At 35.4% G+C, this 13,980-nt stretch overlaps 1 protein-coding gene across 2 annotated transcripts in view; it reads right to left on the bottom strand.

Annotated features, from left to right (window-relative positions):
* Positions 1 to 7,342, bottom strand: part of LOC104887312 (CSC1-like protein HYP1) — a 30,462-nt gene extending 23,120 nt beyond the window's left edge. Inside the window, exons 1-3 of one of the 2 annotated variants that reach the window (XM_010671927.4) lie at positions 7,163 to 7,342; positions 3,894 to 4,304; positions 3,627 to 3,779 (exon numbers count right to left, since the gene is read on the bottom strand). In XM_010671927.4, the coding sequence (XP_010670229.2) occupies positions 3,627 to 3,779; positions 3,894 to 4,174 (434 nt within the window). In that variant the 5' untranslated portion in view covers positions 4,175 to 4,304; positions 7,163 to 7,342. The remainder of the gene's footprint in view (positions 1 to 3,626; positions 3,780 to 3,893; positions 4,305 to 7,162) is intronic. The other variant, XM_010671926.4, reaches the window with a different exon arrangement.
* Positions 7,343 to 13,980: the final 6,638 nt, after the last annotated feature.

The following is a 13,980-nucleotide window of genomic DNA, read 5'->3' as shown; positions in this document are numbered from 1 at the left end:
GGCAAACTAGTTTCGACAATGTTATTGAGTTATTATCGGGGGCTGGTATTGGTTCATCCATTGCTCCCGCGCCTTCAAAGGCTCAATTGGTCAGTGATGCTCTATCAAATATGGAAGTGGTTAAGGAGCGAGGCAATGAGTACTTTGTGGATGTTATAAAGTACTTGAGTGATGATAAACTTGCTGATAGTTTCTTAGCACTGTAGAATGATGATCAGAGGTGGTATTTTCTAAAAGAGGTTTGGACATGGCATATCGCTTTGATTAGCTTGTTGGTGGGTGGTTGGTCTTATGCTTGGATGTCTAATTTATTTTTATTTGAACATTGTTGTGTGTGTTTGAATTTGTGTGACTTTGGTGCCAAACTTTGATAAAACATTGGGTGTGTATTTTATAATATAATATGTATGTCATTTGGTTGGATGTGAAACTTATGTTTAAATGTTTTATCACATGTAGAATGGATGATCATATTAAACGTGCATCTATGATTGTTGATTTAGAAGAATTAAGGAGATCACTTGAACCAAGTGAATCATCGAAATCATCAACAAGGCAACCTAAGAGAGAAATGGGGGAAAATGGTGCTGAATATATTTTTTAGATTGTTAAATGAAAATGCCACGAATTGCAAAGTGCAATTGAGACTTGATAGGGATATGTTTGTACAGCTAGTGAACTTAATGCGTGAAAGAAATTTGTTAGCCGATGGCAAATACATAAGTGTAGTCGAGCAAGTAAGCATTTGTTTGTCATATTAGCCAAAGGACAATCGTACCGTGATACTGCACATACATTTAAGCATTCCATATCTACAATATGCTAGTATTTTAGAGCGGTGTTGGATGCTTTGGTTATATTGTCGTTTGATATCATTAGACCGCATCGCGATCTATCACAAGTGTCTCCGAAAGTAGCAGCTAGCTCACTCTATTGGCCTTATTTCAAGGTAAACATTCAAATAGTATCATCATTGTCAATGTAAATTTTGTAATTTATATGCATATTGCCTTAATAATAGTTACTATAATTATAATAGCATTTAATTTTTCAATAAATTTGAACACAATGCTATTGGAGCTATAGATGGAACCCACATAAAAGCTTGTATAAGTGATGTTGAGGGTGTACCATTTAGAAATCGCATGGGATCTAAAAGTTGGAATGTCATGGCATGTTGTTCGTTTGATAAAATTTTCACATTTATCCATGTGGGATGGGAAGGAAGTGCTCATGATATTACTGTATGGAGGGATGCTTTAACTAATTTCAAATTCAAGTTTCTGCATCCACCACTAGGTAAATGTATATATTTTCCTTCCATGGCTTAACAATCATGGCTTCTAATGTGATTGTCGTTGCAATGATAGGAAAATATTATTTGGTGGATTCCAGATACCCGAATACTGTTGGGTACATGTCTCCGGTTCGCTTGATTAGATACCACATAAAGGGATGCTAGAACATTTCAACTATCGTCTATCGACATTTATCACTGAGAATGTCCATTGAATGCGCATTTGGTCACTTAAAAAAAAGGTGGAAAATGCTTCATAATATGCCACAAATGTCTGAAAAGTATCAGATGTCTATTATTGTTGCCACTTGCACACTTCATAATTTCATAAAAATGCACAAGCTTGGAATACCAATTGTGCTGAAGCAAGTGTTTGTGGAAGTGTTGACGTAGGGATGTTTGATGACCATTGAAAAGCTTCCATGTTTAAAAGACGAAAAGCCTTAGCAAGGGTCATTCGGAGAGATGTTAAACTGAATGATGCACATGAAGTTGATGGTGAAGATAATAATGAAGATGAGGTGGAAGAAAATGACGAGGTTGCAGATCGTATGGAAGAAGATTATTAGGAAATTTAGAATACTCCTTTTGTTTCTTTTAATAGCTAAATTTCCCTTAAATGTTCTTTTTTTTATTGCTACATTGTTTAAACTTATTTATTTGGAGTTATTCACCCACCAAAAAGTAATACTCCCTCCGTTTCCGAAAGTTATTCCTACTTTAACCAATTTCCTCTCACAAAACTATTCAAAATAGGAACAACAAAATAAATCGCAGGAGTATTACTTTTCTATCTTTCGCTTCTTTCACCAAAAATTACTCTTTTTATCACTTGTCTCGCTCCCTTATTTTATGTTCAATGGGTTAAAAAATACCCTCCAAAAAGCTTAAAAGTGACATTGTCAAAAATAATAATAATAATATAATATAATATAATAATAATAATATAATAATAATAATATAATAATAATAAAAAATAATAATAATAATGATAAATAATAATAATAATAATAATAATAATAAAATAACAATAATAATAATAATAGTAATAATAATAGTAATAATAATAATAACGATAATAATAATAACAATAACAATAATAATTATTATTATTATCATAATAACAATAATAATAAAATCAATAAGCTGTAGTCACTGATCTGAACTGATATGAACTGAATTGATCTGAACTGAACTGATTGCATCTGAACTGAACTGAATTTCCCGGTCCAAAAGAACAAAGCCTTAGTCATTGTTATTATGATAATAAATTTGACATATTTTATTCGATTTTCACTTAGGTAAGTAGTTTTTAGCCACTATAGGGTATCAAGATAAAAATGTTATCTAACACCATATACGAAGTTGATTGAGGAACCTTTAATCATAGGCACTCATCTATCTGGATTTGTATCAATAGATGTTTTGGAGTCCTAAAGTGGAGATGGAAAATACTTATTAAAATGCCACAATATAATGTTGACAAATACATTTAGATGATGGTTTACAACAATTATATTGCATAACTATATTAGAATAAAGTCAGCTCATCATCCCCTTTTTTGAGTATGGAGGGGTATACTGATTTTAAACCTTCGTTTGAGCTTCCTAGAATTCATGCTACTTGTGATGGTGAAAATAAAATGGGATGTGGTACATAGATGAAACACTATCCGATAGCTGAGTTTTTATAGAAAGTTGGATGACACAATCAAATTATTGATAATGACATTGGTTTTGCATATTTATTTATTGCGAGGACAATTTACTTTCCAATTAATGTATATAAATGACATTAGTTTAGATATCATGCGATTGTCAAGATCCAGATCCAGAGAAATGAGTTTCCATCCTCATTCTTGTTTTTATTAAATTGTAGCTCTAGAATAACATGTTCAAGAGAAGGAAAAGTTGCTTAAGTTTCTCTTCTTTCTTAGCTTCTAACATATGACGTGTTTAGCTGACTAAGACCCAACTCAAAGTAAAAGAACCAACAAACTCTTAAAAAACCTAAGTAGGTTTCTGAGCAACCTTGACTTCTAAAGTTCTACTTCCAAGATCACAAGTGGCCAATATAAGGTGCAATTTTAAGTGCTTATAGTGATGGCTAGAGCAAGAGCAGCATTCTTAAAAGAACAAAGACTCACAAATAGAAATAACATGACGCAGCATAGAGTCTCTCAAATGAAAACAAATGGTTCATATAACACTCTAGTTAAACCTTTTTGCAAATTCATAAACCTGAAAGAGCTTAATTTAGGTTTTAGTATCAATTTGAGCAAGATGCAATTTACGTCTCATGAAAATATGAAAATGACCATCTGTTTACCTGTTTGAGCCATTATTGACATTGGAAATACTGAAAGAATCCAGAGACTTGTTGGGAAGATCGGAAATATCAATAACCAGCTGATTTCCCATGAAATTAATGGGAAGAAGAATGAATACACCAATGATTGCAGCAATGGCAAAAACCTTTAAGCTGAATAACAGAACAATGAAATTAGAGTTGATAATTTAATAGAAGAGATTGGAGAAATTCTATTTCTTTAAACGAAAGAAAGAGACTCTTAACCTCATAAATGTTCCAGTATACCTGAAGGTGAAGACTCGCATAAAAACCACACCATCCAGACCTGAGTTTTCCAACAGTTCTTCTTCTGATTGTTCCCATGCCCTTTTTACCCAACCAGCAGAAGGTAAAAGTCTCTCGAAGTTGAAATCATTTTTTCGTTTAACCCTTCTTTCAGCAACTAAACGTGGTGCATAAACTCTGAGGTTACCCGGCTGCTTTCTCAGAATAGAGTAGAAAGTGAAAAATAAAAAACAAAGGCCAAGATTGATTCCAACAGATGTTAGAAGTGCTGAGAGAATCATTCCTTCTAGATAATCTCAGAATAATATTCAGCAGCAAACTGCAAACCAAGTTATAGTTCCCTTGTTGTGTTCCTCACAGGTAGAAGACAGACAGCACTAGAAGTCTGAAACAATCCCAGCAGAAAATCCTCTAAAATGAAGAGAGAAAATGTAAGCCAACTCTTTAAACAGGAATAGCATTATCGAGCATTCGAAGTTTATACGGTTTCAGACAATTATAATTAACACTGCATGCAAGTCATAGGTTCGGCATTTAATGCATACAAGAGACGGAATGCATCGAACTAGAGATGGCAGGTTGGTTGGGTATGGTGAATATACCACATCCACCCTGCTTAGAGTATGTATTATTCTATTAACTGATGAGATGTGGGGACGAGTATGGGGTCAAAGTCATACCCATCATGGGTGGTCGGGGGTCCGAAGTTGGAAAAGCCTTGTTTGTATGCTACCCATGTGAAAAAATTATTCTCTAATTCCAAAAAGTCAAGCCAATCGGGTTTTCAAATCAATCAAAAGGCCAAACAATACAATCCCAAGCTCTTCTTATTGTCAGGTGTGGAATTGAGAGTTTACCCACACAGCTAACTATAAAGTCTATACTATTGTTAATTTAAATAAAAGAAAAACCACAATCACTTATATACATGTACCGCAAAGAAGGAAAAAATATGGAACACCGTCGACTTAATATCTTCTTTATTGAAGGGATCACCAAAGACCTCCCCCTTCCATCTCTTGGATAGCCATAGATACAAATGCAGGGAAAGGATTTTGGATTTTTTTGAATTGTCAAACCCATATGTTTGTTACGATGCTAGAGCACGTCCACTTGTCACCTGCTGTAACGATCAACAGCTCGTCTAGATGTGCACTTCTCTTGATTTTTCAAAGAAAGAAAAAGCCCTCACTTTTAGTGCTGTCTAACATCATGATATCGTAATAGCAAAGACCACTCCCTTCCATCTCTTGGATAGCTATAGATACAAACATAGAGAAAGGATTTTGGTTTTTTTTCATATTGTCAATCCCATATGTTTGTTAGGATGCTAGAGCACGTCCACTTGACACCTACTGCGATGATCAACAGCTCATCTCGATGTGCACTTCTCTTGAATTTTCAAAAGCTCTGCCACCCTATCCTCATGGGAGAAAAAAAGCCGCCACTTTTAATGCTGTCTAACATCATGATCATAATAACAAAGACTATGCTCCGAAACCAGTAGGAAAATTCCTAGCAAATCTTTTTTGGTTGTTTTCAGAGGTGGGCAGAAGGATTTAATGGATATTTTGGTGAGCATGTCAAAGTGGCTGTAGGTTTCTAGGTGAGTAATATTTAACTAGGTGATCGAGTGGGTATGGTTTAAAATTTGGACCTGATGGTGCAGATATATTTACTGTGGTTTGTACCCACCATGGGTGGTGGTCGGTTGTTAATAAAAAAAAATTAGGTGGGTACAATATGAGGAGTTACTGGTCTTGCCCTCACCGCACCCTCCCCATTGGCAACCCTACATAAGTATAGCTAAGGACAGAGTCTTGTACAAACTAACATACTGAACACTAATATCTAAAGGTGATTTTCTACATCAACACCCGAAATCTTCTTTATATCTTTCACTGATAAATTACATTAAACTGCACAATGATCTAAAATTATGGTTTCCCCACGATGCAAGTAATTTCTCCATCCCAGATTCACATTGCAAGATCCATTTTGTCCCGAGATTTTCTTCACAGATATATTCACACTTTCCCATATCTCTTCCCATCTCATCAATCTTTCTTTCTCTCTTTCCAAAATCCACACACTTCCGCTCACTCTATCCACTTCCACTTTTATATTCTACATTTAGCTACTGTTCTTTGGGCAGAAAAGAAAGTCAACCACAAGTGTAAAGATGAATTTGGATAGAAGAGAGTGTTACTTATCCATCAAAAATTCAAAGTTGGTTCATTTCGAAGACGAATAAATTAACACCATATACATACTAGACCTCCACAATCTAAGGTGAAACCACACTAAATCTCCATGATAGCTTCTTACCTACGCAGCAAACTAAATCAAATACACCCTCTAAGACTTAATACAAATACAAAGTAAGCCAATTGTTGTGCACGGCTAATCCAGTAAAACAAATCCTTCATGCCCAAGTCTAGAAACTTTACTGGATCAGCATAAACCCAAATACTCTCTGAAAAGGAACATTCAGAGATGACATTTCAATTAACAACATCCATGATTCCTTCCAGATAAAATTCTGACTTTCTGCCTCCAATATTCAACCAAGAATCTCTACTAACAAGATATTTGGTGGCAATATCCTGTGTCCACAAGTTTCTAAAGAACTGTATATCCACTAACTTACCAAAAAAACTCGAGTTTTCGAGTTCAAATTACCCATCCATAAATCGTGACGACATCTATATAGTTAATCACCCCAAGCAACCCAAGTCTCACAAATGGAATATTATTTTTCCCATGACATCAAAAGGCTAAAATATAACGTAAGACTAGAAAAAAAAAAAGGTATTTTAGGAGATTAACATCTAAGCAACTTTTTTATTAATTTTCTGGGTTTAATTCTATTTACATCACAAAGAATTTGCCAAAAAAAAAATTCCTTGAGATAGCCCTCCTATAAGCAAATTTAGAAAGCCCTTATTCTGCTCAACTCGGTATATTCCAATTTTCATAAATTTACCCTTTTTTCTGGTTTTCGTCTAATGCTGAATAGAAAAAAATCAACAATAATATCAAACCCACCTTTTTGGAAAGGGGTAAAAGATATGCAAAAAAAACATTCACCATTAATATTAAAGGGTAGAGCTGAATAATAGCAGCAAATTGCAAAAATCAACCATTATGTATTACCAATGAGCTATCTATCATTATCTTGGATCATAATTTTTTTCTAATTACAAGTAAAATTGTAATCAGCAGAAGAATAAAATCATAATACAAGTGAGATAGAAGAGAAAACTAACCAGTGAAATAGGTGATGTTGATGAATAAAGTTAGACTATTATAGGAGTATGCATTCTTGAGTGAAAGAATGGGATTTGGGAAAGAAAGAAGGAATAATACAGAGTTGAACCGACTTTCTACTGCTTCCTAAGTGATGCGGACTACATGGCACTAAACTCGGGTTCCCACACGAGGGCGGAGTAAATACACGAGTGCGGAGTGAGTACACGAGTCATATAGTAAAGGAGGCAAAACATCATTGGTTGGACGGAATTTTTTTTTTCTCTCTTTTGTAAGTAAAACTAGTTACAAAAATTATTAAAAGAGACGGTCTAATTTTAATATGAAAGTAGATCTAGTCACTAAATAAATTAAACTAGTCATCGAAAGAAATAAGATAATCACTATTGAGCTAATTTTCTTTTTAATATTGGGCTTACGATTGCCTAATTTTAATTTAAAAGTAGACGGTCTCTTACAAGATAAACTAAACTAGTTTTTAGCCACGAGCTATGCCACGAGTAATGATATTTTATATTTATTAATATTTTACTTTAAAAATGATAACACTAAATATCACTTAATTTACTAATTAATACTATAATATATGAGCTTGAAGTCACGGGATCAAAACTCATACAATGTATTTTCTATTTTTTTTATTTTATGTGAATTACAAGGACTAAAAAATCCTAATGTAGAGCGGCATATGACAATGTTCCTTGTTTAAGAACGCCTTTTAATATATTAGTATAGATATTTATGTGTTGTATGATTGTCTAGAAATTTTACGTTAGTTATTCACTTATGTATGTGCAGTTGTTATTAGACTGGCAAAAGTTGACCCAATCTGACAACCTGACTCGAACCTAACCCTAAAAAAGCGGGTTAGTGTTGGAAATTTTGACGCATTATTGTGTCATTTGAGGTTTTTTCCACTAGTGTTGGGTCATGAATAAAAGCAATTCAATTTACCCCAAGGTCATATTAGGGTTGGTCACGGGTAGGACGGCCCGCTAAGCCCGTCCAGACCGACCCGTTAAAGTTGCGGGCTTGGACAAGAAATTTTGAAAAAAAAAATCTAGATACGTGGGCCAAGTCCGGCCCGCTAATATTAATGGGCGAATACGGACAATCTCAAACATATTGGGGGGTAGCCCGCCCGACCCGTTTATCATAATATCTATTTTCTATGAAATTTATTTTTTTAATCTTACTAATTTCAGTTGGTGTCGTAAGAGACCGTCTATTTTTAACTTAAAATTAGGCACGACCCAAGTTCAATACGAAGAGAACATGCTATGTTTTTTAATATAGTGACTATTTTAATCTATTTAGTAACCAGTTTAATTTATTTCGATATGAAGAGAACATGCTACCTTTTTAATATAGTGACTATTTTAATCTATGTAGTAACCAGTTTAATTTATTTCGTGACAAGTTTAATCTATTCATTCCCATTCAGTGACTAGCTTAATGCATTTAGTAAGACTATCGAGTTATTTTTTTGAAATTATCTATCGTAGTTTGAGAATCAAGAAAAGAAAGGAAGGAGAAGAGAAAAGATGACTAGGATAGTGTTGGGTCGGAGTGAAATGATATGGGCTTGTTAGAAAAATCCAGTCTTTAGTTCGTCTAATTTTATGTTTAAGTTAGACTGCCTTTTCTAATTAATAATTTGTGTACTAATTTAGTGTTGATTTATCTTTTGGAATATATAGTTTCTTTGCACTAATATAAATTTAGTAACACATAATTATCTTTATTCTTACCTTTACAACTTAATTAGTCATCCTCAAATATTTTTTTTATGAAAATATTGAACTTTCTCTTTATTTTACACTGTGATTATCAACTCTTTTGTATTTTAACCAAAATTATATTTTAATCTATATATAATAAAGGAAATTAGCTAGACTTATGTGAAAAAAATAAAGGTATTAATAGGTCTGTTAGGCCCGCCGGACAAGCTCGTCTGTTTATTAGGGCGGGTGGACAAGTAGTTAAGCCCGCATAAAAGGGTTTGGACTAGGCATATTAGGCCCGCCGGACAAAAATTTAAGGTTATGCCCGACCCGCAACACCCAAGCCCGCAAATGATCACCTCTAGGTCATATAATGGCCTTAGGATTCGTCGTACTTAAAAAAATGCATCTTGTGTGTGAGACCCTTCAATTTGATTTGGGGCTACTTTCGACCTCCAAATATTTTGGGTTTTAGCTGTAGGAACGAAAACTTGTAATTACTTTAAATAACTAATCTGACAACCGTGGCGTAAAATAATCACTACCCTAAAGTTGAATTTGCCTCGCAACAACACACAGACTCACAACAATCAACGTCCAGGGATACACGGCTTCTACCTTTCCGGTGTTAACAGAAAAGCAGATTAAGACGCTTTTAAATATCACGCCAGAAATATAGAGGAAGTTGGAAGAGAGAAGTGTTTATCTCTTTCTGTGTCATCAAGGAATACCAGAACACTGGTACTTATTGGAAAAACGGAAAACCAAACGTGATCATATCATGGCTGATAAAGTAGGAAAAACGGGATGTAAACGGGGAAGTTAATGGCAACAGTTCAGGAGAGAAATCAGGAAAAACAGTAACATTAAGAGAGAGATTAGGAAAAAAACGGTAACTTAATTACTGATTAAAAATGGTCATTAAATGATGAGAAATAATTGACTCAAAAAGATAGTTAAGTTAGGTTTATTCCTCAAGGCCCATGGCTCGGACCAGGTGGGCGGGCGCACGCATGCGTGTTGTAACCACACATCACCACATACCCACTAAAAGCCTCATTGCTTTTGAACTCAAAGGATAGAGGTAGAGTAATTGCTATAAACCATATTCTTCACTTTTATTCTTTTATGTGGGACAAAAGATAAAATAGACTTTTCTTATTCTTTTAGAGCAAACTTTGAGTTTCTACTATAAACTCCAACATCAGCTTCATGTGGAGAAACTCAAGACACCCTATGAGTAGTGTCTAAAGTCATAAAAGAAAGTGACTTCTTTGTTAGTTCCATCTTTAGAATCCCATGAAGATTTCTCTTATCACGGACATTGGGGTTTATCATATTGTGAGCATATGATTCTACAAGGTGAGATGTGGCAATCTATCTTTGAAGACCGTCTTTGTTTAGAACGTCAATAGTCTCCATCACACTACATCATGTCTTTTAATTTTTAACAACAAATACAGGCCAACTCCACCAACAATCACCCAAGAGTAGTTCCATTTGGACTGCGAAGGTAACAAGATTGTTTACAACATCTTGTCGATTTTATTTTATATGGTATGCAAGATCTACTAAGCATAACTTAGTGTTAGCTTATTTTTTTGTTTATCATTTGGTTATACTAGTCATAGTTAATAATTCATGTTTTAATTAATTAAAGTAAATTTTTCTGATGTCAAAAAAATACATGCCTTCACTTTTGTTTATTTCAATTGGACATGTGTTCCCACACAATTTTATTTCTTTATATCCTTGTTCATTATCCTATCTCATACTTTCATTTTATTTTAGTGGCACCCCTCTTTACTTTACTTTGGGGTGCTTTAATTTTAGTCGCATCATTTTTATCTTAAGAAAAAAGCTCAAATGCTCCGGTTAAAAAGCCCACAAATGCCCCATATTTCCCGCGTAGCAGACGTCATACGAGCATTTGAGCATTTTACAAATGCTTCGGTTGTTTTTGGAAACTGGAGCATATGACTGTCAAATGCTCCGGTTATTACGGGAAAACCGGAGCATTTGTAGTACAAATGCTTCGGCTTCCCCTAAACAACCGGAGCATTTGCCAATTATATTTTTTTTTTTAAAAAGTAGAGCTTACTGATGATGTACAGCAACAGCAAGCGTCAAGCTATACAGCAGCCAGCACAATACATCAATAAAAAAGCTTATCTTTTATCTTAAACAACAACAACACTAGTAAAAACTAACCAAAGTATATAATCCCCAATATCATTATCATATCTTGCGTCAAGCTATACAGTATCAAGCATACTACAATAATAAAAAAAATGTTATCTTTTATATTAAACAACAACAACACTAGTAAGAACTAATCAAAGTATAATCCCCAATATCATGTATCATATCTTGTTCCCAATAATGTAACTTGACTATTTTTTTAAAGAGTTCTCAATAGGATGAATACAAAACCATCCTTCTTAATAGAATTACACAGACATCACTAGTAAAAAAACAACAATTTGCGTCTCACCATCTGCGTCGCACAACAGGACAAAAGTCGCAGAAGACTCATTTGCGTCGCATGCAACAGGGAATCGACGCAAAAGATGACCTATGTGTGTCGTATTTAACTAGTGTGCGATGCAAAACATCTATGTGCGTCGTATGGGCCAAAAATGCGACGCACATAACAAAAGCTATGTGCGTCGCATGAAGCCCACGTGCGACACAGATAGCCCAAGGTATTTTTAATTCCCCGCATTTATCCCCAAACCCTTAGCTTACACAGATAGCGTCTTGATTAAAGTATATGCTTGTATCCCTGGTCGGGTGTAGGGGTTATGATCTCCGATTCCATATAACGGATTATACTCCTCTATTTCAATCATTTTGGCTCTTGTAAACTCAAGAGGGTCTTGTCCTTCATTTATATGCATATACGGTTCCGCTTGGTATCTACGGGTACCATCCCTGCTTACTGCCCAATACACGCTACCCCTCTTAATGATTCTTGATCCACTGCCACTACTATTGCTGCTTGTAGACATCTAATTTATACATACATAACACATATATTTAAATAGCACACACAAAATTTACACCCATTTATTTGCCCTATTAGGCATATTACTCTTACAATCATAGCATTTCCTAGCTTCCTTGAATATGATCGATCAAAGCGCTTTAGAAACATCCACGTTTAAAAAAAAAACTGAACTACCTATATGGGGATAAGTAATTAAACCTTCTTGTTCTTTTAAAAAGAAAAACCTTAGCTCGGATACCACCTTCTTTGCCTCATGTTCATATCTTTTTGAGTGAAAATATATTTCAAACTTTTATGATCCGTGAACACTTTACAAGAAACCCCATACAAGTAATGTCGCCATAATTTCAGAGCAAAGACAACTACAGCTAACTCTAGATCATGCACTGGATAGTTTTGCTCATGCGGACGCAACCATCGAGATGCGTAAGCAATCACCTTCCCGTGCTGCATCAATACACATCCCAGACCCTCTTGAGAAACATCACTATAGATTTCGAACCCCTTAGTACCTAAATGAAGAGTCAGAATAGGAGCACTAGTCAATCTCCGCTTTAACTCTAGGAAGGTGGCTTCACGTTTTTCATTCCATTGAAAACGAGTGCTTTTCCTGATTAGATTTGTGATGGGTAATGCTATTTTGGAGAAATTCTTCACAAATCGTCGATAATAACCTGCTAACCCAGGAAACTTCTAACCTCCGACACCTTCTTCGGTGCTGGCCACTCTTCTACTGACTTTATCTTGTCTGGATCCACTGAAACACCCTCTTTTGACACCACATGACCTAGAAATTTTACCTCCTCTAACCAGAAATCACATTTACTAAGCTTGGCATACAATTTCTCTCTCTGGAGTGTCGCCAATACTGTTCTTAGATGGCCTTCATGCTCCTAACGATTCCTTGAGTTTATCATCTATAAAAATAACCACGAATTGATCCAAGAACGGCTTAAAATAATGTTGCATCAAATCCATGAAAGATGCAGGTGCATTAGTCAACCCGAACGACATGACCAGAAACTCATAATGTCCATATCGAGTGTAGAAAGCTGTCTTTGGAATAATGTTACCTGGGTTCTAGGGTCGACATATTATTTTAAGGATTTGAAAGTTGTGGGGGTTGAGAATTGTTGTAAGATAGGAAATTATGTCTCAACTATTAAGAAAATTAACGGGTACGCATAATAGAATGGACTTGAGAATTTCATTTAGGGAATGGGGTTAGGAAGCTATGAAATGCTATGATTGCAAGAGTAATATGCCTAATAGGGCAAATAAATGTGTATAAATTTTGTGTGTGCTATTTAAATATATGTGTTATGTATGTGTAAATTAAATTTCTACAAGCAACAATAATAGTGGCAGTGGATCAAGAATCATTAAGAGGGTAGCATGTATTGGGCAGTAAGCAGGGATGGTACCCGTAGGTACCAAGCAGAACTGGATATGCATATAAATGAAGGACAAGACCCTCTTGAGTTTACAAGAGCCAAAATGATTGAGATAGAGGAGTATAATCGGTTATATGGAAGCGGAGATCATAACCCTACACCCGACCGGGGATACAAGCATATACTTTAATCAAGACGCTACCTCGGTACGAACCCTGGATAATATTCCGTCTTACTTACTGGAAGTTGTTCGCATTATATGTAGCAACATTGTCCTTGCTGGACGATCCTTGCTGGACGATGATACAACGATGGAAACGATTGATAAGAACTTGGTGGGACTAGAAACCGAAAGACATGCTGATAGAGATAGAGAGAACCAAGCAAGCGGCCGGTACGTGGGATATGAGTCGAGGGGATAATTATTGGGATGACATGTTTAACCGAGTAGTTCGCCATGAATACGACAGAACGATAGAAGGGAGAGGTTCCGTCCATACTCCTCCTGGCTCAGCAGCTAGCACGACTCTGTCCCGACCTGGAGGTTGGATGATTCCGCTACTAGCATGGCTCCTCCTTGGTCAAGAGGCTCCAGAAGATCGAGCAGGGATTCCGTGCGTAGTGCCAGGAATAGTGTTTCAAGGTAGTAATTCTCGAGTAAGCGATTCGGATTATGCTCCCGAGACTCC

Source organism: Beta vulgaris, chromosome 2, assembly GCF_026745355.1.
Source record: "Beta vulgaris subsp. vulgaris cultivar EL10 chromosome 2, EL10.2, whole genome shotgun sequence".
In the NCBI taxonomy this organism is placed as follows: Eukaryota; Viridiplantae; Streptophyta; class Magnoliopsida; order Caryophyllales; family Amaranthaceae; genus Beta; species Beta vulgaris.
Note: the sequence above shows the minus strand (reverse complement) of the source record. Positions and strands in the feature narration are given on the sequence as shown.